At 34.6% G+C, this 27,687-nt stretch overlaps 1 protein-coding gene across 10 annotated transcripts in view; it reads left to right on the top strand.

The window, feature by feature from the left end:
• ADGRA1 (adhesion G protein-coupled receptor A1) overlaps positions 1-27,687 on the top strand; it is a 277,570-nt gene that overhangs the window by 191,055 nt on the left and 58,828 nt on the right. Inside the window, exon 1 of one of the 10 annotated variants that reach the window (XM_083843219.1) lies at positions 48-27,687. The exons of the other annotated variants lie outside the window; for them this stretch is intronic. Within the exon in view, the coding sequence (XP_083699345.1) occupies positions 27,667-27,687 (21 nt within the window). The 5' untranslated portion in view covers positions 48-27,666. Of the gene's footprint in view, positions 1-47 lie in introns of those variants that run through there. 10 annotated transcript variants of the gene reach the window in all.

Here is a 27,687-nt window from a genome sequence, read left to right as displayed (position 1 = left end):
TACTGTGTTCAGTTTTGGGCCCCTCGCTACAAGAAGGACATGGAGGTGCTCAAGAGAGTCCAGAGAAGGGCAACAAAGCTGGTGAGGGGTCTGGAGAACAAGTCTTACGAGGAGCGGCTGAGGGAGCTGGGGTTGTTCTCCCACGTGTCTGGTGACAGGACGAGGGGGAATGGGCTAAAGTTGCACCAGGGGAGGTTTAGGTTGGATATTAGGAAGAACTTCTTTACTGAAAGGGTTGTTAGGCATTGGAATGGGCTGCCCAGGGAGGTGGTTGAGTCACCATCCCTGGAGGTCTTTAAAAGACGTTTAGATGTAGCCCTTAGTGATATGGTTTAGTGGAGGACTTGTTAGTGTTAGGGCAGAGGTTGGACTGGGTGATCTTGGAGGTCTCTTCCAACCTAGACGATTCTGTGATTCTGTGATTCTGACCCATATCGTGAGACTGGTTGAGTCTTCCTTCCCTTTCATTCTAATACAGGGGTCTTAGGTTTTTGAACAGCAGAGAAAGCATATTCATTACAGATATATGGTGCCTCACTGTCACTGCCTTCTTTTTTTATATTTTTTTTAATTTTTTTCTGCATTCTGCATGTCCTTTCTTAATGATTGTTTGCATATAGCTTTTGGAGACACTGTATCGGTACAGTAGTGATAGAATGCTACCAAGTTTTATTTTTTTAAAAAATCTGAGTTCATAAACTGAAATCTGGTGACTTCAGTGAACTGTGCTAAATGACTGGGAAGTATGTCATGATCAATGTATTGAGTACAGCATTTGTGACAGGAGGAATTAAAGAGAGAGACCCCGTCTAAAGAGAGAAGAGAACATCATTAGTCTTCTAAGGGCATGTCTGATATTGAGAAAAGGGTGGAAACTGGAAACATACCAAGATACTGCCTGCAAATTGTAAGATCAACTAGAGAGATTCTAACAAGTCTGAACATGGGGCATTAAATTATTGGAGACCATTGTAATGAATAATTAAAAAACAGAATTGAAATCTGAATGAGAATTGCTTTGTTGACAGAAATGTTAAGTAGAATTGGGAATTAAATGCATGTGCAGATTAGCAATAAGTATTGGCTAATTATTCAATTTATTCAGCAGATTAGAGGGCACATTTCAAATAATGTCCAGAATATAGTAAAAAATGTGTGTACACTTCAAAAACCAATTATACATACAGAGAAAAATAAAGGGAAAATGAAGATGGTGTAGAAGAAATATACTGTTTAGAAGACAAATTTCCATTGTAGCATGCAACACAGATGGCACTATGTATGGAAAGTTTTGCTAAGGGGAAAGCCATTCAAAGCATACAAAGAATTCTGCATTCCTTGTTCACACTGGGAAAATCAGTCCCCCTGTCCTCGCCCTCCCTTCCCTCCCCAATAACAATGAAGAGGAGTTAATGAGTTGGGGGGGCAAAGGGGAAAGAGAAGGAAAGATGACCATTAAGTCTGTGATTACACAAATCTACTGCCCCAAATGCTTGTTTAGGATAAAGTATAACAGCTGTGGCTGCTGCTGCCTATGGACTACAGTAATGACTACAGAACAGCTGCTTTAATGCTGTGAACCCTATGGGAGGAATTCGCTCTCCTTAACTCTGCAGTATGTAGAGCTAATTTACTTGGATTGCAAGGCTATCTAGAGTTTGCTTCTAAATACTAGCTTGAAAATAAATTTTCTCTTATGAACAGAAAATTATGTATATACGCCTATTATATACATTAGTATTAGACATCCAAAATTAATTATTTGATTATATAATCTTTTTCCCACAAATATTCTTTGAAGTGTAAACATCTATTTTATAAGCTCATAAAAGGACTCCTTTATAGTTTATATACGGTTTTATTTAAGCTCCCAAAAACTGATACATATGTTCTAACTATGGTGAAGAGACTGACTTTTTATTACCTTCATTAACTTTTTTCTGAAGTGTTTTCTAGGAATTGCAGATCTCTTAGCAATAAGAGTTGGGGGCTTGTTGTATACTGATGTGTATACTAATTCATATTGTTACTCGGTCCATGAAAATCTCAGTACAGAAAATGTTTACTTCAAGAATAACATATATGCTGAATCACATAATAAATATGTAGTGCACCTCATCAGATGAGAAGCCATCTAGATTTTTGTGTTACTGTTCTTTTTTGGATAGTAAAAAATAAGGGACGTGCTTAGATACTTTTTTTTTTTTAGACACTTTGAGAATCCTCACTGCTACCATTCTCCACTTCCTTGCCTTTTTTTTTTTTTTTAATATATTTACAGGAATTCATTAAAAATATTTTGTAATTCTGGAGAATTCTATGTTATATCCTTTGCACTAAAGGCCATTTGGATTTTCATTATAAATTCATACCACCCAGTGTCTTCAGTAGAATTGTTCCTATCTATTTCTGTATTTGCACAGATAATTTTTCAGTCAGAACATAGAAACATAGACTTCAAGACTGGAGTCTCAGGTATATGTGGCTTTTATAAGTCACTTTTTGCTTTTTTAAGTCACTAACTAGATACTGCAGCCTGTCTGTGTCCTATGAGCCACTCAGCGCTAGTAAGACCATAGTTGGAGTGTGTGACCCAACAGGTCTTGGCTCTCCAATAAAAGGATGTGGACATACAGGGTTCAGCAAGGGCCTCAGAAGCAAATAAGAGACTGGAAAAGAAAAAGGTAGGAAGCAGTACTAAAGATACCTATAAAATCTTTCTGAGTAGGTTTTTACTACCATATCTGTTCAGTTTAACACAAGGCCAAAGATATTGTGGCCTTTTGGGTAAGGTTCCAGACTACAGTGCTGAAGGTCTGGGTTGTATTTTTGCCTGCACCCCATTTTCTGGATGATGATGCTTAAATCACCTGTACTTTCTGAGACTCAATTATACAACCTGAGCAATTAAGGGATAATTACTATCTTGTAGAATTGTGTAAAGTGTTAATGAATCACTTTCAAATGTTTAAATAGATTATGATAAAGGAATGGAAAGCGTTTTTCGTTAGCAATAGGTTTTTGTTTTGAGGAAGTTTACTACAATGTTCAGTTCTCTTTGTATTTGGTTGTAAATTAATTTATCAAGAAGCTGGATAAATCAGTTCATGGTAGTTAAGTATTTAAATAATGTGATTTACAAGGTCAGGCTTGCCAATCATGCAACATTTTGTAACAATACTTAAATTGTTTTACTTCAGAATTTGGAATACAGTGTAAACTTTCTTATGTTTACTCTATGAATGTCTATGGTTATTCAAATAATGAGATAAAATTGTTTTATCTGCCAAGTGTAAGTTTTCAATGGAAATGATTAGGTATGTAAAAGTTCTGTAATAGAAATTTTGCGTTTCTATTCAAATGAATTCTTGTCAGGCGAGGAAAGCTTTTCTATCTACATTTGAACTATGCTTGCTTAAGTTAGTACTGGGCCGAATTTAGCTCTTTTTAAATGTTTTTGTTTGTTATTTTTTACGTTTGTTTTTTATAAACACTTTGCAGTGCGAGTTATTTTCAGATAGCAAGATATAGGGGTGTGAATTACTTTAGTTAATTATGAGACTGCGAGTTGTAAATTCTCTCCAGTATGAAGTGTGAATTGAAGAAAAAAAAAAAAAACAAACAAACTCATTCAGCAGGATGCTATTGTGATGGTTTTATAGTTATTCAGGATCTTCTCTGCACACTCATACTTGTGTACATTCTGCTCAGTCTGAATCCTGTGCAGAGCTTGTGGACTTCCTTAGGGTCATTTTCTTATTATTCTAAATCCGTGGTTTTGTGTCTTAAATAACAAGACATCATATTTGGGAGACATTACTTCTACTTTGAAGGGTCAACAGATTTTCGGTATTAAGTGCAGATTTCTTTATATTGTGTTTTGTAAAAACAAGGTTATTCTAGCTATGTCTAGTATGATTGCACAACGCCAGAAACATTGTCTGTGTGACATCAGTTTCGTGATATCAGCAAATGACAGATGAAATATGTTGAGGCTGGTAGACCAGACAAATGTAGCTTCATGGCTACAAAATGCAGCCACAGGTGCCTTTTAAATTGCTTACCCAAATGCCCAGGAGTATGACTGAGTCTTCCTATAATGCTTGCTCCAAGCATGCTCTAATGAATAAATGGTATAGATAAACTATGAATCCATTTTCAAAACTAGCCTTGTGGCTACTTTTGCGCAGCAGTGTAGATCTGGAATCTTGAAGGCAGATTTAGGTTACCTTTACCATATATCTTGTAAATGGCTCTGAAATTGTATTAGGTTCTCCTAGAAAATAAAAGAATAAATCCCATTCTCATATTAAAATTTGTTAATAGATATGCTACTAGTTTCCCCCTCCCCCCCCCCAAAAAAAAAAAAAAGTCTGTCATCTTTAGAACCAAAATGCGTGTTGTTAATTGGCATTCTTTACAAATAGTTTATTTTTTTTTACTAACCATGGTTATGCTGTGAATTTTATGTGAATTCAGTGTGATTTGTCAACATTCTAATTTGTACTAGCAAATTCTACCTTGGAGCTGTAAAAGTGGATTTTGTTTTGCTGTATTTATTTTATTTTCATTGTTACTAAGACATGAGTCCTTTTGCTCTGATTTTCCTGCCTCTGGAGAAGGTTGGTCACTTTGTTCTATTAGAGCCATGAAAACATTAGATACAGTAACCTGATGATGTAAACTCTAAAGTTTGGCTTCTGTCTTCTGTTTTCAGAATTGTTTGGGAGACTTGATCATGAAGTACTCCACATATTTCCTAAAGAGCTGCTCAGTGAGAACACAGCAAATTCAGTGTAGGATCAAAACCACTGTTATAAAGATCTAAATCATGATTGGTTTTCTGGGTCTTTACAAATATATCATCTTTGGTTCTGTATTTGAAATGTACATTTGTTCTGGCCTGAGTGACAATTTCATCAGTGCTTTTTCTTCAGTTTATCTTGAATTTTTGCCTTCCTCATGTTTTTTTTAGGCCAGGGTTCAGTGTCATTGATCCTTAAGGAAGTAAGAAAATATGACTCTCACAACAGAGAATTAAAAGAATTATAAAATGCCAAAATTTTCCACGAGTAACCTTCCAAGATTTAACTAACTTTTCTTCCTGTTAGTGAAGGAAGCACAGCAAAATTCACAGCTTAAAATTGATGCTCTGATTTGTAATGTTCACTTTATTAAAAGACAAAGTTCAGAATTTCTGGCTAAGCAAATCACTTAGTTTCACTTGTCATGCCTGTTCTCTATTCACATTTTTTTAAAGAGCATAATCCAACAATTGTAACATGTGTAGTATATGAATATAGCTGCTTCTAATAAGATGAATTTCTGTGCTTGTTCTTATTGCTACTCTGGGAGTGATTGGGTGCACCAGCCTAACCATTCAAAAATTCACCATTAAATGCAAACAAGTTAGCAAAACCATATTCTTTGCTAGAAGATCAAGTGCTTACAGAACATACTGGTTTAACATTCCCAAAGCGTGCTGTTGTCCTTCCGTCTTCAGGACTCATTTTCCAAAACTAGTCTGTGATTCTTGAAACAGTCAAGAAGTAATTCCTCTTTCCATATCCCTGTACTTATAGAATTCTTTTTACCTTTTACTGAGTTTTACTGGATTACTAGGTTTCACTGCATTGCTGGGTAAGATCTGTTACAATCAATGTTAAATTGAGGTCATTTTCTTTCACGTGTATCATCTATTGTTCAAAATTATATCATTCGTAAGTCTAAGTTGATAAATCTAAACCCTTTTTCTCAGTTTAAAGCATCGTTTAAGTCTAGAACTTGTCCAAAGGAAAACACGTCTCCTGTGTTCTCACCACATCTCACCTATATATATATATATATATATATATATATATATATGTAGCTATAGATATATATTTTTACCTTGGCTACACATGGTGGTTCAAACTGGTTATATAGTTGATTTGTATCTTATTCTCGGTAGCATGCTTATTTCCTTTAGTCAAATCAAAACCCTCTATTTTTTGGTGGTTGTGTTCTGTCTTGTTTTTCTTGTATGTCCTATGGCATCCCATGCCAATGATATAAACCATTATTCACCATCATGCTCAACAAAGTAATGCTTTCACCAAACAAAATCTGATAGAATACTTCTCTCCTCATGAACAGCTTCTGTAAAAATAATCATTAAAGAAAAAAAAAAGTAAGGCTTATTTTTAAGTAGCAGAAGACCATTTAGAATGTCCATCATTTAGATTTTCTCATAAACAATGTACACAACTGCAGCTTTATCTAAAATTTCCCAGTTAAAATGTGAGAAATTGAAAATTTCCAAATACCCATTCTAACTGTACTTCAAGATAATTTAGAATTTTATATACCGAGTACTGGTTGGATATATGTAGTATAAAATACCTCTTTTCAGTAGCTTTCTACTTTTAACTTCATGCCATCCATTCTGATTTTTCTTAAGAAATACCATATTTATTTTATGGGATAATCATTAGGATTAATGGAACGTTTGAATACAATTTTTCATCCTGCACTGTTTTCATGATTTTGGATGTTGTGTTTATCACCAGTTTTATAACTCTTTATTCTTTTTGAATTGGTAGAAAAAGAACACTGTAAACTGTTAATTTAGAAACATAATTTTCAGTTAGACAAGCATAATAATTCTCTCCAGGGCACAGTCAACTTACCTAAAACCCATATTTATTCTGTAATAAGTAGTGCAAGAGATTGAAACAGTGTTGTGGTGCAGATACCTGAGACTCTGAAGACAGGTAAATTTGAGCTAAGACAGAGAAATTCAGATATCTGTAAGGAAATTTGTTTAGTTTCACATACAAATGAATAATTTATCAATACCTTCATTGAACCCATGTTGGAAGAAAACAAAATATGTAATTATCAAACCTTGAAAAACAGATAAAAAATGAGCAAAATACTAGTCTCGCTGAAGCCAAAATAAAAGTTGTGTGCTTCAGCATAGCCAAGATTTCTCCTTCTCTGCTTTTTTTAGTAAAAACTATCATAGGAAGTTGTTAGACCCTATACACACAAATACAATACAAGGAAGAGAAATAGTTGTAATGTTCTTTCTGCCACAATAGTATTATCCCTAAGCTACAGATGCATAAAAAATATTTAATGTAGGTTAAAATAATAATGTAGTTAAAATTTAAAGTAAAATTTAGTCATCCTACATCTTGGATTTGAGATTTAAGATATTTATGCACACTGTAATCACCATCTTTGCTGTCAGGTATAAAATAGGTATGTGGTGTATTAGTTATAGAACCTATTATTGGGTGCAGGAGACAGATGGAGGAGATAGGGGCACAAAACAAAAATTAATTCAGCAAAGGAATGTAATTGAATATACTTTGTCTATTTCTAGCTCTCATTTCATTGTTTAACTTGCTTAGTCCAGCTTCTGTCTTGTATATGTCCTTTTTCAAGTTCTGTTGTTTTCACTCATCCCAAAAGAATGCTAGCTATTTATCAAAGTGAGGATCAGTTAATGTGCTCTTGCAGCATTTTGAAGCTGTACCAATGATCAAACTTTCTCTTCCCTCTAAACTAAGCCAGTTTTGAAGTAGCTTAAAGAATGAGTTTGTGTTTTTAAATCAGAAATTGTAATTTCTTAACAGAACAGTTTAGGCCATTATTGATAATGCTGTCTTAAATGAATTGTTTGTAGTTGCAGCTGATTGGATACCACTGTACCAGTCTGGTGATGCACAAGGAGAAGCAGAAGCCAGTTTGCTCTGTCTCTTGCTGTGTTATATCTGGACTGATGAAAAATACAAAATCAGAAATAATGTCTTGGCACCAAAGTAAGAAATTACATCCTGAATAAACATCATTAGAGTCAAGCTGTTGATTAAAACAATGCCATTTTAGCATAGTCTTTGTGGGTTTTTTTGTTTGTTTGTTTGTTTTTTTAAGTGGAATTTCATTTAAAATACTCATTCTTGTGATGTAAAGCTGAAGTTAGCTGATCAATTACTAAAACTGTACTAAATGCGTAAAGTTTTCATCTGACAAAAATTATGCTATAACAGCTTACATCTTATTTTTAGCATATAATGAAAGTGACATCAGGGAATTTATGTGCCATACGGCCAAAGAACAGTTAAAAGTTTAATTGCCTCTGTGGTGGTTATGGCTGGTAAAATTTCCCAGGCAATTTGGGTGAGCCATTTTATAGTTCCATTTTGGTTCTGTAGGCGCTAGTTTCAAATCATTATATTACTGAACTGCCTCGTAACATTTGGATAGCTCATTTTTGAGCTATCCATTAATGCTGAAGTAGACCATAGTGTTTCCATAGAGATGCTCTCTCTTTTATCTCATTGTAGAATCCTCCATGCAATTCATTAAATACCGTGCCAGAGCAGTGGGCAAATTCTTCTGACCTCCATCCCATGATTTTGAGCTCTGATATTGTATATTTATATGTGAATGGTGATCCTTTGATCTATGTCTTCAGAAAATCAGAATATTGTGAAACAATATACAAACATGGTAGCAGTTTTCCCTTTTAACTGGCCCATTGTTAAAAAGCTAGAAAATTGGTACTGATTTGTTGTCACAAATTCTAGGAAAGGACTTTAAAATTGTGTGTTAGAACTTTTCATTTAAGTTAAGAGTTTTTTTTAGTTTTTGTTTGTTTTTGTTGGTTTTTTTTTTTTGGCACGTGGGAGCTGAAGGATGGGGACTTAGGAAAGGGGCTGAACGTCTACAACACTGGAGATATGTTGGTGTGATCTGCAGTGAATTGATGGCATATAGTATTGAATAGTATAAACGCTAGCAGAGCAAATGTGTATAACAAATGTGATAGAAAATATCTACATAAAACTGGCAACCTTTTGAGATTTGTGGAAAAACAATTTCAAATGAAAATTTGTTTGAGTTCAGAGATATTTTGTTCAGAAACCATGTTGCAGTATGAGACAAAGCCTGCAGTCCTGACATGTTTCAACTGCTCATGGTGTAACTCTGACACATGGTTACTGTGAGGAATAAACAAACATCTGCACAAAACTGTGACTTTCTGGATGTCTGCCTCACCTTGCAGTGTATGTGAGGTTATTTACTACAGGATAGAGACAAGAAAATCAATTGATCGTTTACCATATGAGCAAAGGGATGCATAGAGGAGGTTCCTTTGGATTGAAACATATACAATAAATCTGTTCTTGAGCCTGTTATAACCCATGCATCCATCCTCTTCATCACTGTTTTGCCAAAGTAAAGAGATTTGGTTTTCAGCAATAAGTGATTTTATGTTACACAAACTTTGGCTTTCATTCAGTGCTTCTGCCTCTCTTGATGTCAGTGAAGTTGCTCATTGATTAAGCAGGAAAAGATCTTCAGTGCTTAGGATAAGCAGTCCTACTGGCTGCTGAAAATTACAGCATGTGAAAATAAAGTCTGATTTTGGAATTGTGCTATATTTTTGCAATCTTCTGTGTGTTTGCTGAGAACAGAAAGGCAACTGCAGCAAATGGTTAACTGCTGTAAATTAGCATAGCTGTGTAGATACCAGTGGCTGACGATCTGCCTCACTTTTGAACTGTCAATATATGTAGCTGCCATTTGTCAGTATTTCCGAAATGAACAGTACGTTCTTTCTCTTTATTTAAAACAATAGGTAGATATTAATTTAGAGGTATTCTGTTCATTTTCTAGATAGTTTTGTTTCCACATGGTATATACAGGCAAGCGCACAGTGTGAAATTGCTAACACTCCTTTACATCCAGCAGAAAGGATGTGTGCAGTACAGCAAACTGCAAAATGAAAGTTCTTTGTGAATCAGACTCTGCCAGAGTAACATCTAGCTGAAGCTTTTGCTTGGTGCAAATCCAGCTATATTATTTGACTAGAGCTTATGCTATATTTTCAGCAGGGTATCAAGTTTCTGGAAAATCTGTGTTGCACTTGCCTTGTATATACAGGATTTTCCCCTGTATTGCTTCTTTAAAGTAAGCGTATGTATGCTGTTTAGCTCTTCTAAGAAATTATTTTATAATAACAGATGAGATTCTTTTCACCTTTTCTGTTAACTTTAATTTTTATATTTAATATGCCATTTTATACAAATGTTTGCTTGTATGCATTTTAAAGAAATGAATTAAAGCTATATCTGTAACAATTTCTTCAAATTTCAGGTGAAAAAGCCTATTGTTAAATAAAGCTGTGTTAGCTTCATAACCAATTGTTTAATTCATTAAATTGTTTCCAAGGAAGCAATACTGTCTGAAAGGAAACGATAGTTTATTGCAGCTGTCAAAATTATTTTAATAATGATTAAATCATTAATAATTATTAGTCTAAATTATATAAATTATTGTACTATAAGATAGTATATATTATATTAATATAGTATATTTAAATTATACCTATACACTTATCAAGTACGATTATGGAAATTGATCTAAGTAGAAATATAATCATATTACTCACATATATATTTAAGAATATGGAAAGATTAATATTTTTTCAAGAAAAATAAATAACATGATATAATAATTACATTAATGAAAAACATTCTGATTTGTCAGTTCCTTAGGCCTGTATACGATGATACAGTCCTAAAAGTTTAGAATATTATTTTGTCAGGTAGAAAGAAATTTGACTTGAAAAGGGTCATTGCAGAAGTGCAGTGGTGGGTGTTTGCCAAATTGGTTAATCAGACCATAGAAGTTTTCACTGGTTTGCGTCTCTCTCTCTCTTTCTTTCATAAAAAGTAAAGGACTTAGTCAAAATTAAAACCTGAGTACACAGATAGTATTGCAGCTGTGGCTAAGATTATTTCAGGAGAAAATATATTTGAGAAACATGAGTCTCAGTTTGCATATAAATAATTTTATATGTATCCCAGGAAACTGCTGTTATTTTGCCTACTTATTTGGGGAGAATGTAATCAAATTTATACTGCCTCTTGCTTTGAAGCTTTTTTTGACTTTTTTTTCTTAATCCATGAGTGCATTTAATTCCAGCTCAGATAGTTGTCCTTGAATGAGACAATAGATGAGGTTGCCAGTTATTAGTCATAATGATGAGTCTACAGAAGTTCTAGTTGAACCTGGAGACTGAAATGATTGTAAGGATTGCAGAGCTATTCACAGTTTTAGAAAGAGGAAGAGGACAGGTTATGTTGTAGGGAAGAGGAGCAAGGACTCCATTTTAGCTGGCTTTAAGGCTTAGGAGAGGACAGCCTTCAATTACTTCCAAAGGTCAGGGAAGAGAACCAGGAGAGACCAGAGTCACAGAAGGGAAAAAGAAATTTTTTTTTTTTTTAAAAAAAGCATGATTTTAAAAATACCTTAGAAAGTAGTGTAGTGCAATATGTACAAATCTGTGGAGCAAAACAGATGGTATTGAGAGTCTGTCATTAACATCACATGTATTTGAGGAATTTGCTCCAGTTTAGCTCGTCTCTGGTCCCATGTAACTCGCCAGTTACATTTTGTGACTGTTTTATCCAAATGCAATCCACATTGTGCACCATGAGACTACCATGTCAAAGCATGGCAACAGATGGACAGAGGAAAATTGTCTGAAAATTGGTGTTCAGATTTGAACACAATATGATGAAATTAATATCTGAAAATCAGACCAGTGTTCCTTATCTAAACTAAAATACTAATACATACAAACCCAGAGGTCTACAGAACTGAAGGAACATGGATTTGGCAAGCTTTTCAAATATATTCTTTTAGAAAAATGCAGTGGTGAGATGCTCTATTTTTTTCCTTTGTTTAAATAGCTATGTGTTTAAAAAAATAATAATGGTGCTCTATCTTTTTGAAATGTAACAAGAAAATATCCATTAATTGTTAGCAATGCTACTTTAGCCCCACTAAGGCATCCTTGACACAAGGGTATAGACTCAGCCTCAGGGTAAAATGATACACATCTGCATAGATTGTCATCTTGATTTACTTTTAATTTTTATTTTATTTTATGGTATTGCATTGCAGCTCAATCTAGGAGTTAATGGATTGTTACAGATCTGTTAAATTCTAGTAACAATCATATTTGTTTTCCCGCTGACACTTATTTTTGACTGTGTACAGCCTTTTTGCTGACAAAAAAAAAAAAAAAAAAAAAAAAATTGTTCCTGTCTGGGTTTGTGGATTTGATGCTTCAGGTTATATTTTACGCTGTTTCTTGTTTTCTGTCTCTTTTCTGCCTTGAATTCCTCTGTTTTTACATTTAAGCATTATGCACTCCCATTGTTGAGGATCGAAGCACTATATAGAAATCCAATTCTTTTTCTTTCTTGCGTGTAGTGTTCCTGTCAGTTCAGTTTAGTGTAACCTTAAAGATGGGTTTGATTTCAATTTGTGCCTGATTTCACATTGCCTGTCACTGATAACAAATGTGTCCATGGTGATACAGGACTAAATGCATTTCTGTGCTACTTCCTTCCTTAATCTTTTAGATCGCACTTATTTTTCTATCTGACCAGCACTCCCACATAAATTAAATCATTTAAAACTGAAAGCATTATTTTCAAACTCAAAATTTTCATTATTATGTATTGTCCTGAGAGCTAGGATTCAATAACTCTTAATCACAGATTAAAACTCTACTCATAAGAGGCATCACATTCCTTAGAGTCTCTGAATTTCTTAACTCTAAACACTTTACACTAATTTGTCCTGTTTTCTTTTTTGACATGCTTTTAAGTTCTGTGATGCAACAAGTGCTATACCATGTACCAAATGGGAATCTACAGTAACACTTCATTTTGACCCTTGCTTCCAGAAAAATAAGTGAGTTAAGGACGTATCATTAATACATATGAACTTCAGTATGTAACATTAGCAGTTTCTTTAGTAATTATGGACTCTGTTTAAGTTCTCTTTGATTTTTTTAAAATAGTTTCTTCCATGAAGAATAGCCTTATTACTTTATTACCTGTAGTTTGACCATACATTGCATTTTTAATAGTTTAACTACCCTTATTTCAGTGTTTACTTCTTCTCTCCCCACACTTAACATACACATGCACAATTGTAATTGTATGTGTTTTCTGTGTTTTCTGCAGGTTTGTATTTTGTTTCTCCTTGTAACAATACATCCCATTGTTCTGCCAGCAGAACTGGCCATCGTTGCCATTATGTACTTGCAATGACTGTCGAACAGAAAGCATGCTTGGAAATCAAAAGAATCCAAAAAATGTTGCTTTGAATTTGTGAAGCAGCAGGTGGCTGTTTCATACAGATGACCAGACATGCAATTGTATGATATTTCATTAGACATTGTAAATATGATATACAAGTTTGATGTACTCCCATTCCCTCCCTTCTTTACAGCTCAGCTGTTTCAAGACTGACTGAGCCTTCTCTTTGCATGTAAACTGGTTTGGAATACAAACATACAAACAAAAAAAGAAGGCCACTAAGTTTACAGGAAAAGGAACTTATTTTGGAATTCCCCAGCTCAGAAATTATATTTCAAGTTTCAGACTATTTTTCCAACTGATAATGGAGAATTGCTGGCTGATACTTGTGGAGGAACAAGAATTACACCTTATTTTCTAGTAAGAATCTCTACAGTGAGCATACGCTGATGATCTTAGTGATACTATGCAAGGTAATCAAGACCATCATTCAAATGTAAATTTAGAGAACGATTAAATAAATATTCTAATGCATTTTCCCCACAAACTCTCCTACAAATATTATGCCTTCACTTTTCCATTTGCAATGGGCAACATCTTACCAGCATAGTATAGAGAAGGCCTTAAAATCAAAATGAAAAAGTAAAATCTGTCTAAAAGAGTACAGTGCTTTTATTCCATCATATGCTACATTGAGTGAGTTTTACAAAGGTGATGGACTAGAAATTTTTTAATATTGCTTAATAAAACACGGTATTGAATATTGCTGCTTGCATGTTTATTGGGTTAAGAATTTCAGTTGTTCCCAACCATATATTGACAAGATTACCATTCACCATTAATTTCTGACAAACGTCACTGCAGCTCTCTGAAGAACTCCTAAGTCATACTTGGTATTAATGTATCGAGCTAAGTAATATTATGAAACTGAAAGTATTTGTTTGTTCTTAAATCAGATTTTTACCTTAGGGTAACACTGAATTTGTTGACTTTAAATCATTGTTAGAAATGGTCTGCACAAATTCAAACTGATGCTGTATGTGGGAGACAGCTGGTTGTCATGGTAACTGTAGTGCAGTTTTTAATTCCACTTGGTGAGTAATGCTAGCACAATGATGCTGAATAGACCATGTCTTAGCAAGTACAAGTGTCTTGCTTTCTCCATGTCAAGGTTACAATGCAAGAAAACGCTGCTGTTCAGACATGCAGACTGTATCACTTTTGGTTTATTGCTTCTGAGTAGAGACATTAAAAGAAATCTAAAAAGCTAGAGGATATCAAAACTATCCAGAAAATATTTTTGGTAAGTTCCTCAGAGAGCCCCTACAAGGTGATAAAATGAAGAGATGGACTGCAAGATGTTTATAACTAGTGAATACAGTTTTGTTTTCTTATAAATGTATTGTTCACTGCATTTTTTATGTAGATCTACTGGAGAAATAAGGGAATATGAGAACTTAGAATGGCAGATAAACACAAACTGGCCAATCAATTTTTATTTTTTTTGTTTGTCTGGAAGAAAATAGGACATCAATTGAAGTTATTTCATTTGTTAATGTTCAGACATTTACTTAATGGTGTTTTCAGAAGAGTGAGAAAGAAAGAAAACACAGTAAGTGTAGTTGGGGAAATAGGACCAAATTCCATTGTTTTATTTTCTAAGTTAGCCTTTTCTAGTTTTATCTATACCCAGTTTGTTATTCAAATATTTCTTCCTTATGTTAGCCAATAGAGAAAAATGGGAATCCAGTTGCTAGTGGAGTCTGTGCCCTTGGCAGCAGTGTTTTCGTGTTATTGTCAATGTGCAGAGCTGCCAGGACCCAGAATTCCTGATAAGAAAAACCTGAGTCTTTCCTGTTACTGAGATAGACAATTTGGGACTCTGCCAGATTTTCTCAGATACACTGTCTTTCAGCTAATAATGTTAGTTATTAATTTTGTACATGGTGTTAGACCTTCAGTTGGCATGAGAGACTCAATTTTTTTCTGTATTGATTTTTCTCTCACTTTCCCTTCTTGAGCATGTTTCTTTCTGATCCTCGCTCTTAAATAATTAATTTATACACTCAGGTACTCATATCAGCATCTGCTGTTAGCAGTAGTAATAGTTCAGAAATGCATGTGCAGGATTCAATAAAGTACTCCTATCCTATTTATTGCAGAATGTAAAACTGGGGAGTTCAGAAGAAAAAGATAGTGAAATGGTGAATACATTAAGTTTTTATGTTAGAAAATGAATATTGCTGATGCGTAAAATAAAGGCATATCAGTTTAACAGGAGACTGGAAGTGATTCAGTGAGAATGAAAACACACTTAGAGGGGGGGGAAATCAGTCAAATTTGGCAGTGGAAGCCCTTGAGAAAGTCTGAATTATACACACCGTTGATGTGTCTGACTGATAAAATGAAGCCCTTAAGAATAAAGGCCCTTGGTACAAATTTGTGAACATATTAAATATACTGATACCAGAAGAACTGACCTTTAGTGAAAAAGATCAGAAAATCCATATAACAAGAAGGGAAGACCAAAAATATTCAAACTATTGCAAATGATTACATATAACAATGTAAAACAATTCATTTTCTATGGATTAAATTGCAAATTTGCTACTTATATAACCAATTTACAAGATTTAAAAAATGAACACTTCATGGCATAGAGGCTGCTATTTTTAATAAACGTGTTGCTGTTGCTTTTTCAGGATACAGCCCCTGCAGCACTAATACTTGAAAACTTATATTAATTCATAAGCCACAAGCAAAACACTGTGCTTTCCCATCCACTCCAGTCATATATTGCATGCTAAAAACAGTTTTTCATTTGGAAGATCTAAGAAGATTATTGTTATTCCCTTTTGTTTGATCTAAGAAATGAGGAGAGAAGACTGGTGTAGTTCTTAGTTCTCAGTCTTCATTTATTACTATTCTATTCATCCTGTTTAACTTTAGCTAGGTTAGCATTAGCACCTAGCTGAGCATTTAAGGGAATCTATTACATTAGGAATCAATTATATTATGCTAGGTATCTTGATTCTCAACTGTCAATGAAAGGGAATGAGGGGTGCTCCTTCAGTGGTTAGTTCATACCTCAGGTGGGTCCATGCAGGATGCAAGAAGCCTCAAGTAACCTTCACTGGCACCTCAACTCAAAGGCACACCCTTGAGTAAGAGGAATACAGTGCATACTGCCCCAGAAATATAAAAGCATCTACACTCAATATAAATTATGAGTTTTCATGTAGTGATTACAGATGACAAAAAAATGATAATGTATGTTAATATTTTCAACTCTGAATCCGGAGAACATCATCATTGCTTTGTCATCAATTGCTACAAAACTTGATTTGAGTACAGGATTAAGATTTTAATTCAGTCAGCTTTTAGAAATGAAGTATCTAACACTGACTATGTCAAGTGACTATTTTTGCAGTAATAAAGCAAAATTTACATACGCCAAGGTGCTTTCTCAACATCTATGAAATTTTAATAAATAAGAGTTAGGTTTCTTCCAGCTTTCTTCAGTTCATACCACCATATGAAATGATGGTTGGCAGAGATGTGATCTGAAGGAAGGACCAGGCAGACCTCGCTTCCATTGTGGTTGTTATTGGATTTTACTGTAGATAATGTGAGAAAATATTTTTGGTGTTTTCATAATTCTGTAAAAAATCCCTTAGAAAAACTTAGTAGAAAAAAAAAATCAAGATAGACTGTCCATAAGTGCTTGCTACAGCTGATGAGTTTTGGGCTAAGGAATCTGTCCTGGTCAACATCTATGTTAAAGACAATGAGTGTGTATGTGATTCAGATGGGGGTAAAAGTGTTCTGGTTGGCTCTGAATGTTTTCTGACAGAACCAAAGGAATGACACAACAGATTTTCACATGAAGTATACACACAGTGTGCTTATGTATGCATCTCAGAAAGTTTTATTTTCAAAGCTGCCTTGTGACTCTAGCTTACATTGTTGGTGAAAACTTATCTTCAAATATATTACTTGCATGAAGAACAACTTAGTTGTTTCTTTCTCTAAAAAGGGAGTGGGGGAATATATTGTTCCTTAGATGGCAACAGTTTGCTCTATATAACCTCAAAATACAATGGCTTGGAAAAGGTATTCCTCTTATGAATTGACACCTTTCTTTCCAGGTGGACTCTACTCCTCCATTCCTTTTCTGTCCAGTTTTCAAGAAAAGCAGAAATAAGTCTCACATCACGCCTGTGGCATTGGAATCATTAGTGATGATAACTGGGTCATGTAAATGTTGCCTTGGATAAATTCCTTTAATATCTATGGTATCTCATTTTATGCTCAAACATATGTAGTGAATCTGTTTGGTTTCGCTCTCTCTAGGTTTTCAGCAGGGCATTTGGCCAGAACTGATCTTTAAAGGTGAAATTCTGACATGACTGTGCCATTGTCATACTGAGCTCAATATCTTATCTTTTGTGTTCGCACTGAGTGCATCTGAATCCCAAAGACCCATGTGAGACTTAAGGAACAGGGTTTGTGATTTTGTATGAGAGTTTTGGAGAGCAGCGGCTACCAACAGGTACTGGCATTAGCAGGTGTGGAGTATCTGCCTTTCATATTCAACATCGCAATTATAATTGTCTTAAAATGTCATTGATGTTCATCCACTTTACCACCATGCAACTCAATGGTCTGGAGGCCTTGGGTACTTTCATCCAAATGTGAAGACACTTTTGTGACTCAGAACCTTTCTCTTAGCAGTGTGACTATAGTCACCTTTTTACACTTCTGTATTGTGGAAGGTAGTAAATCAGCCCAGTGACTGAAATCCAGGAGACAGATTACTGTTGTGGCAAATTGGAGACTAAAATATATAGATTTTTCAAAGTGGAAAACTGAGTAAGGGTAGGGAAGAAATTATATTAGCTCTTCTGAGGAGGCATATTTTCTTGGCAATTGTGAGGATAGTAAAATTGTACTTTGTAATAGACTGAAGGAAGGTGTGATTGTGCCTAGGCTAAAGCAAAGAGAACCTTGCCTCTTTTTCACTGTTTAGTGGTCTCTATACAGCAAAGCAAGGGAATGTAGGGGACCAACATTATCCTCTAGAAACACGTCTTGCCTAAATTATGGTTTGCAGGAGCAGTGCTAGGTCTGCATTGTTTAATGGCTATAGCCCATAGAGATCATTGCTGAGGATAATACCCAAATCATTCAAAAATCTGCAGAATACTGAATTGTTGCATGGTGTGGAACTTTTAAATTCACTTCCTCGAAGTCTCTAACTGCTAAAACTGCTAAAATTTTCAGCAGTTTTAGATTTCCTCTGTTATCAGAGTCAATGTTTCAGTAGCTATCAAGCTGCAATGTCAGCATCTTATTGCAGTCACCTTTATAAAAAGTCAGCACCAGAAAAACACTTAATACTTGGACTTCTGCAAATTATACACAATATAGCAACTGACTTTGCCTCAGGAAAATTAAATCAAAATAGTGTTTTGAAAAATTCAGAATTAATCTTTTTCATTACATTCCAACTTATGTTATGAAGTGAACTTTATCTGGCTTAACTAAGTGTGAATACAACATCAGTGAAATTAGAAATCCTATCATCTAGTATACTTAAGTAGTTGCAATATCCGGTCATTTTGAACTACCGTATTACCTAATAGCTGCATCTGAGTGTACTTATATTCAATGAATGGATATACCCAAATTATCTAAGACTTTAGAAAAATCATAAAATCCATAATTGTATGCACTGCGCTATGCTAAAATGCATATGAATTTTGTTTACTACAGTGTCTTCTAATGCATATAAGCCACCTAGTATCTCTTCTTATTTTAATATATAGTGTTTCTCAAACTTCAGAAGAATCTTTATGAACACTTTGGGTGGTGGGAAATATTAAGATATCTATTCCCATTTCTAATTGTTTCTTTTGTATGCTAATCACTAAGCTAGGGACCACACAGAAAATAAAACTGTTACAAGGCCTACGTTAACATAATTCACCTAGTTCAAAAAAGAAATTAAAAGTGGGCATGTGGAAAAAAACAACATCAACAACAACAACAAAAAAACAACTTACATATGCTGGTATACTGAAGCTAGAATTCATGACTTTTTCTTCAAAACCAGTAATATTTACTGGCTTTTAAGCTCGGTAGTCAGTAAACTGCAAAAGGTATTTGGTTAGTTAGGTATTCTGTATGATTGTGATGTACTTCCTAAGATCCAAGGTGATAGGTTTGTAATTATGCAGCTGAATGTTCCATTTAGCTCACCAAATTTATTTTGACTTTATATTTTAAAATTTTAACAATTTAGCATATGCCCATCCCCTCTGAAGGCACCTGTAACAATCAGAGTCACTCATTAGTGTAATTAAAACAAAAAAAAAAACAACAAAAAAAAAAACGTAATATGCTAATCTAATCTCTCTAGAAAGATCTCACATATTTCATGCCTGAAGATGAACTGAGACCCTAAATAAAAAGGAAAAATATTCAGTCATCTCAGGCAGCTTGGAGGAAAATGTAGTATTTCTAGGAGCACATACATGCCTGAAGGGCCCAGTGAGCCAAATTCCTAAGAGGGCAAATCTTCCTGTAGGATGCACTGCCAGAAGCCATCCTTTATAAAAATGAAGCTGCAGCAAGTCTCTGTAGGTTCAGAGGAAAACAATGGGAAGATACAGCATGAATTCTAGGATATGTCTGAAATCAACACTTCAAGAATCTGCACCTCCACCTTCCTCACCTCCCATCTCCCCCCAGAAAATTTTACATTACAGCGGAAAACTCATAAGCCACCCTTAAGAATTCATATTCCCAAGAAGACCAGTTTTATGCATCCCCTAGCATAGCTTTCTGCATTATGGCAAGCCTAACGCAGATTTGGCTTGACTTGAAATAAGGAACCCTGAACTGAAGCAATCCTATAACACTGTTTGAAAATCTAAATAGTTTCTTGAAAGTGCCTTTTTTAAAAAAATAAATATAAAAAAATGGTAATTGAAATTACAACAAAATTGTGGTGTATTTGTTATATAAAATTCAATTTATAGAATGTTGACAAATTTTGTGCTTTACAGTGCTTTTTTTTTTTTTTTATTGTCACATATGGAGAAAAGTACATTTCCAGAAAAGGTGAAAATGGGTAAAACTTGGAAATTTTAAAATAAAATTATTGATGTGGAATTTTGGAATACACAAAAAAAATACTAAATTATCAGTAGTAAATAATTGGAAAATGTGGATTTTAATACTGATTCTTACATTGTATCTACTGGAGCAATATGTTTGAGGCTTTCTGCAGATTTGTTGTGGTTTCATGTCTCTTGTAGAATCATCTGTTTTAATTTACACTCAGGTTGCTTCGAAGGCTTTCTTTGCAGTCACCATAATATTATAGTCAAAGATGGTTCTATCTATAGGTACAGTATGAGTGTATGGGAGATTGCTAGCAGATCCAACAATGTAAACAAAGGATTTTGTCTTTTATTCAGAGCTACAAGGTTAACCGATAGTGCTACCACTGCTGCTACCAGAAATTATGGATATCTTCAAATTATAGCCTACCTCACGTAGAGTAAATCTGGAATTTTTGTTAAAGAATGATAGTGCAGTGATTAGGGTGATACCATTTTTAGGTAATTGTATACTAGGAATGTTCATCTGAGCATGTGTCAGTAGTTAGCTGTCATCTATGTCAGATATTGCTGCTGGACCATCAAACAGTATAGGACACTGAGCTCTTGTTACTTAAATGCTAAAGACCTCGTCAATTTTAAGGACAATTAGTAGGAAGATAAGTAATAGAAATATGTGTAGGCCTTCATTTCTTTAATGTTCCAAGTCAGATCTGTATTTAATTGTTCTATTTTTACACGTTTATATTAAGATTTCTAAAAGAGCTGTCTGCATTAAATGTGGCTTAATTTTCAAGTTTGCCAACTGTCTGCAGCTGTTGTGTGTGCAGAATTTTTCCTGTTTTTTTTTTTTGTTTTTAATAATGATATCAATTCCATGCTCAATGTTCTTTTATTGCATATGTAAGTCACTTGACACTACCATGACTGAATAGTTTTACAAAATCTTTCTTTTTCCTGAGAACTGTATTGTGTAATTCTATCATAAAATATTCAAATGCTCTGTCAAAAGCAGGTGAATTTTTGTGTGTGCATGTCCATTCTCCTTGGAGACCACCCTGTCCTTTCTGTAATAAAGGCTAGGAAGTATTTTCATACTTCACATCGGCATTTTTGCTCTTGACCAATGTCCTGCTTGTCCTTGTGTTCATGCTCACATGACTCTTCTTCCTCTCTAGATGCTATTCCTCTGGTGTTTCTAAAGGCAGCAGACACAGCCTTTTCTCCTTTCATTTTGCTAGGCTGACAATGCGGAACTCTCTTCCTCTTGTAAAACAAATTGTTCTTTAAAATCACAGTATTTCCCTGTCTAATGGAAATGCTTCATTTGAAATGTTCCGGACTATATTTGTAGTATTTTATTGTTAAATTGAAGTGGCTCAGATTCATCCATGTGATAAAACAGTGCATTCAAGTCCTTTTCCTTGTCTGTTTTTCAAAGTGGTTTGTTTCACCAGCTTATAACAGAAATTCTCATTATATGTAAAGCCTATGACATTGAGCATTGTCTTAGGTGATGTTCCTCTTCTTTGTTTAAAGGTCATCAGATGAAAACTGTAAGTCCCCAAACTAATTTTCATAGAAACTTCTGGTACAGCCTAAGTTTCCTTTCTAAGTAAATCATTTTATTATGAATTTTAGCTAGTTCCTTATTAACCTGACACTATTTCTACTAATTCTCAGTGTCTCAACTCAGCTTTCCATATAGTATCCAGTATTTTATTGAGGGCAAAAGAAATTTGGTGACCTGTGTGTCCTTGTCTAGAAAGTTATCAAGGACTATCATGTGAGTCTGGCATTATTTACCTGTGGTAAACCTATCCTGTCTCCCTTAGTGTTATTTTTTCCTTTGATTTTTTTATTCCTTTTTCTTTTTCTTTTACATTTTTTTTTTACCCTTTCCCTTTCCCCGTCATGATATCAGATTACAAAGTCAGCTTTTGCTTGAATTCCACACATCTTACCTTCCTCAGAAAAAAAAAGTATTATATATTCTGAGTGTATTTTTACAGATGCATTAATAATGAAGTCTTAGATGCAATGAGCTGACCTATGTTTTGGAGGAATCATGCATGAATGCATAAGCAACTTCAGTGCATCACACTGGAAGGTACAAACAATGACACAGTGGTCCATATAGGTGTACCTTAAGGACACCACATTTTTATGCAATTTACCAAACAACTCTTTCAGACTTGTAAAAGCAGCCTGTCTCTTGACATGGAAGCAGACAAATATGGGGATGTGGCAGCAGCAGCTGTAAATGCTGCAAACTGTGCAATAAAGTCATTCATGCATAGTTCTATACCGTTTTAATTACATGCCACACTTTATTCACATTAACTGTAGATCGTTTTACAGAGAAGTCGTCAGTGCTCTATGACCAACTTGGTATAATCGTTCAAAAAAAAACAACAACAAACAAACAAAAGAAAAAAACACCACCACCACCAAAAAAACCATAGTTGTCCTCTGATTTCATTTGTCAGTTGTGTCAAAGATTTGCATGACACTATTCAGCCCATGCTGAATTTTGCTTTGACATTTGTGGTAATTCTTATATTATTTTTCTTATAATGTTTTTCTGATTGATCCTAACTGTCTCCATGCAAACATCAACACCTTCAATGAGGTTAAATAAAAAATGTATTACCTGATTTTTTTTCTAGTTTGTTTTATCTCTACCTGTTTCTCTCTACATAGCAACTCTACTTCTTTCCTTGTCCATTTTTTAACTACAGATTTGAAGAACTTAGTGCTGTATGTAAAGTGTTTTTGGCAGTTATCCCTGTATTTATCCATTTCTTGACACCTAAAACTACTTTTTTTGTTGATCAGTGGGTTTGGGTTTTTTATTTTTCTTTTCATAGTCTTTCTGATTATATTCAATATCCTTTTTGAGTTGCTTCTCCATGCTGGATCTTGTTAATCCAGGTAACTTTTATTAACAAATTTCCAGAGTTTGCCAAGTTTTAAAATTTGAAATACAAAATCCTAAAGTGGAGACTGCTTTTATTTTTTACATATATTAGAAAGGGGATTAGTGATTATCAGGCTTTCAAAGATTATTATATATTACCTGCTTTTCTAAAATGTCCATGTTGCTTGCTGAAACTAATATTTACATAGCGTGAATTCTAGAAAGTCTTTCTTATTAGATATACCTTTAAATACACTTTAAAGTGTATTAATGATGGTTTTGTACCTTTTCATATAATTACCTATATTTATTGTTGTCACGTTTTCACTATGCATTAAAACGACATTTATGTCTGGCTAGAACAAAGGTATCTTGGTGTATGTACTTTGGTTCCAGCTATTAAGATGGATGTGGGCTGCAGCATTACAATATAACGACTTTATTACATAATAATCCTAACATGAATAGCAATTTCATCCCTATAGCCAGGTGATTTTATGTTGCGTTTTTGGAGATACCTTTTCATTTCTGTCTGGGAATCTGTATCAGTTTTCTTTTTTCTTGCTAGTCATTCCTGAGCCTTTCCAGACTTTTGTTATACAGCAGCCTAGTGGACTACAAGTAAACTGATAAATCTGCAACAATATATACAAATTAATATGGCTGGGAATCTCCTTACACTCTCCTTGCCTTGTGTCCTCCTATTTAAAAAACAAACATCAATCCTATCTTTTTTTTTCAGAACCTGTCAAATTGTTTTGCCATTGAGTCTTATATAATCATATTTCTTCAAACTGCCATTGTTTCCCTTCCTTTTACAGAACGCTTATTTGACATTCTCCCAGACATTCTAATTTTTTTGTTTGTTTGTTTTCTTGATGCTTTCCATACCAGAGCAAGAGAGAAGCACATACATACAGCTTGACAGTGCTGGGCCAAATGCCTCTCTGTATCTCTTATTTCATGTGCTGAAATAATTCCAAAGAAGCGTGATTTAAATATCGAGCAAGAGAGACAGATGAAAAAGTAGTTTTGCACTATTTTATTATGTTAGCCACTAAACCTTTAGCATAAATTCTAAATCGATCTCTTTGGTTGCTTCTGAGGAGCTACTGTCTTGTTTGAGGGCCTAATTAGCATCTATTGTATTTGTATACATAATTTATTCACTTGATTTTATGATGACGACCACACTGTTAACTCAGTCAATACTTATTTAGTAATATAGGTTATTACCAGTAGAGCTTAGTTGCTACATTTTTACTGCTACTGTAATTTTATATAGCTTGTGCATATTTTAGCAACACCCTTGGATCATTAATAATCTATGACATCTTGTATTTGAATCTGTAAAACACATAATCAGTTTCTTTAAAATCTGGAAGCAGTGGAGCTGCTTTTTCTAGTTGTCTGCTTGGTGTTCAGGTGATTTCATTTACTCTTCCTCTCCTTCCCCCCTGTTTTCTTCTGACCTCTTGTAAAGGTACTGTTTTTAAAGTTGAGGATAGTGACAACTAGAAAAAATACACCTTTCAACTGTTCTGAGCACTCAAAATTAAATGCTTTCCTATGAAATATATTATATCTCAAACATAAATGCCGTGCTTGAACTCAAAATCATTCTAGTATCAAGGCATGTGCAGGAAGCACTGAAAATAATTTGATTTATATCATTCCACAGTGTTACCAAGTATCTCCCTTGGTAAGAACTGTCTGACAACAGGTATGTTCTCTCAAATTATGCTAAATTTTAGCCAAATTGAACAAGATAATCAGGAAGCAATATTGCAAATGGGAGCAGCTCTTTTTAAAGGATCATGAAACTAGCAGGGCCAATGTATTACAAAGGCACCTAAGGTGAGAGGGGCTGTCTTTCCTAAACACTTAAAAACTCCTTGTAAATGCTAGCATTGATTATAAGGAATGGACTGCAGACCAGAATAAAATTGCCTGGGGAAAAACTTCACTTTAAGTCTTTCATTTTTCCTTTAAAATGTTTTTAATAAGGGTCATGCATGCATGAGCTGCAAAAAATGTCAGAAGCCAGTAGCTCTCGATATTCTGGGAACCATTTTCTCTTTGGAATGAGGTTTTCCATTCAAATTTTAAACTTCTGGGATCCACATTATCCATTTGTGCTGTTTCTGTTCTTCAGCTAGTTTGAAAAATTCTAAAAACAAACAAACAAACAAAAACACCTTAGCATGGGCATGGAAACAAGAAATGAAACTTCAGAAATTCTTATAAATTTACTTTCCAATTATGAATCATAGTGTTCAAAAGAACCTTTCCCTTGGCTTTTGGGAAATTTTCCCAGGTTACAAGTTTTCAGATCTAGGAGTCCTAGGAGCCTCCTGGAAAACACTTAGATCTGGTTTACTGCTTTGCCCTCTTTCCCTGATGCAGGTCACACAGCAGATTTGGGAATATCCGGACAGATGACATGGGAGGTTTTGAAATTTGAATAATTTCTATCATATTTTTGTAGAAATGGATGGATCTCTGTGGCTAGCTTTCATTTAAAAACTGTCATTTTCCAGCAGAAGAATATTCCTTAGAAAAACCTATAGTGCTCAGAATTTCCTTTTTAATGATTACCAGTCCAATCCAATTAATAGGACTAAAAGTGAAATGGAGTCATGGGGGGATTATTGACATTCTGTTTTGAAAACGATCACAGAATGTCTAAATCCTAACTGGTAAGTTGCTGACACATATTGTAAGCTTTTCCATGGAAAATATAAGTTGCCAGTGCTGACCAGTGTCATTGCAAAGCTGCAGATCCCATGCAGAACATTTGATGGTGGTTCTTTCTCTTGATCTGTTTCTCCCTTAGAGGTAGAGCAGCTTCCCAAGACACTGCCACTAGCACACCATGGAATATCAATTCTTGTGTGATGTGGCAATATGGTGCCCAAATAAAATTTTAAAACAGGAGATTATTCATATGGAGTTTGAAACATCTAAAGCACAGTCATTCACTCAAAATTTAATGTTACTGCTGTTGGTATTAGTAATAATCTGTTCACATATTGTGTTTCATCTCTAGACTTGGGAGGAAAAGAAATACTATTATTTTTATTTCACTACATGAGGGGGAAACTGAGGCAAGAGTGGTGACTTATTCATCACAACACGTAGAATTGAAGACTGAGCCTCCAGTCAAGCTCCATCCATTCTCGTCTGCAATAGTAGGGTTTGCTTGAGTGCTCACATTCTTTTCCTGTGAATAATGACTAATGCTATTAAAATAAAGATTCTCAAATATCTTATATGTAAAAATTGTTCACAAATATTTATTCATATTTTTAAACAGCGTTGCGAATGTGTGGGCATTCTCAGTGTGTGCATTTTTCATGAATATCCTAGCACAGGAGTTTGTTGGCAGACACGTTGCTGTAGGAAACAGTTTGATTTTGATGTTTAATTTTGAGGAACTTCTACATAAAGTAAATATTTGATATGCACTGAGTTTTGACTTTACCTATACATTGTCACAATTTGTTCCTTTGCTCTGCCTGCACTCAAAATAAATTGTTTGAAATATCAGGTATACACAGGGTAGTGTTCAAAATTACACCATATCCCAGAAATTGCCTGTAGACATTATTTTCCAAAGATTATTAAATAGTTAATGTTATAGATATTGATGGTTTTGGTACCTTTTGTTTGGAGAAATAGGGAAAAACCCTCTTCTGAAGCCTGAAGAGGAAATAATTTTCTGTAAATGTGTCTTTTTGCCACATGGTTAATTAAATGTTGCATTGCTGCATGTGTGACATTTGCTCCATCAGTCCAAGGACTGCATATAGTCTGTGCTGAATCCAGTTGTTGGCTGTGCACAGCTCTTCTTCACTGCATTAGTCTTTGCCCCTTGGAGATAAAGCTAGTCTATGGGTCTCTGTGATCAGGTTCCTTTACACTGTGTGGTTAAGGGATGCTGCATGGGCAGAGACTGGGAAGTAAAGGAGGCGAGGGGGTAGCCATCACCTTGATCATTCCCAACTGCGCAACTGGCCATCAGGCAGTTCAAACAAGCCAACTCTGTGCTTTGGATGTGTGCAGCCCCTTCTCTCCCCTCCCCGGTCTCAAAGTCAAGCTCTGTTTACCACACTGTATCACTGCTTTTTCTCATTGGTATCAGTGAGTCAAAATAGAGAAGAAATTTGAGAGCCTCAATGAATTACACAATTTTGCCTCAGCAAAAGTGCTATAAACCAGTTGTGTTCCTCTGCCTTCTGTAGGACAGCTTTTGTCAAGTCATGGCACATTGTTGCTTATCCCAATGCCTTTAGCTGTTGGTTTCATTATCGTAAGCTTATTCAGATGCTTCTAGCTTTCTCTTTTTGTGTATAATAAGTAATTAGTGTAATTTAATATGTCATTGTTGTTGCTTTTTCCAGCATAGAATAATAATGAAAATCCTATATAAAGTTAATCACACTATAATTTCTCTTACACTTTTGTAGATCTCCAGATAAGTCAGGAGAGGTTTGGGGTTTGACAAATGACACTACTAAAAATTTCT

The sequence above is a fragment of the Anser anser genome (assembly GCF_964211835.1).
Source record: "Anser anser genome assembly, chromosome: 7".
In the NCBI taxonomy this organism is placed as follows: Eukaryota; Metazoa; Chordata; class Aves; order Anseriformes; family Anatidae; genus Anser; species Anser anser.
This window is presented reverse-complemented; position numbering and strand designations above follow the sequence as displayed.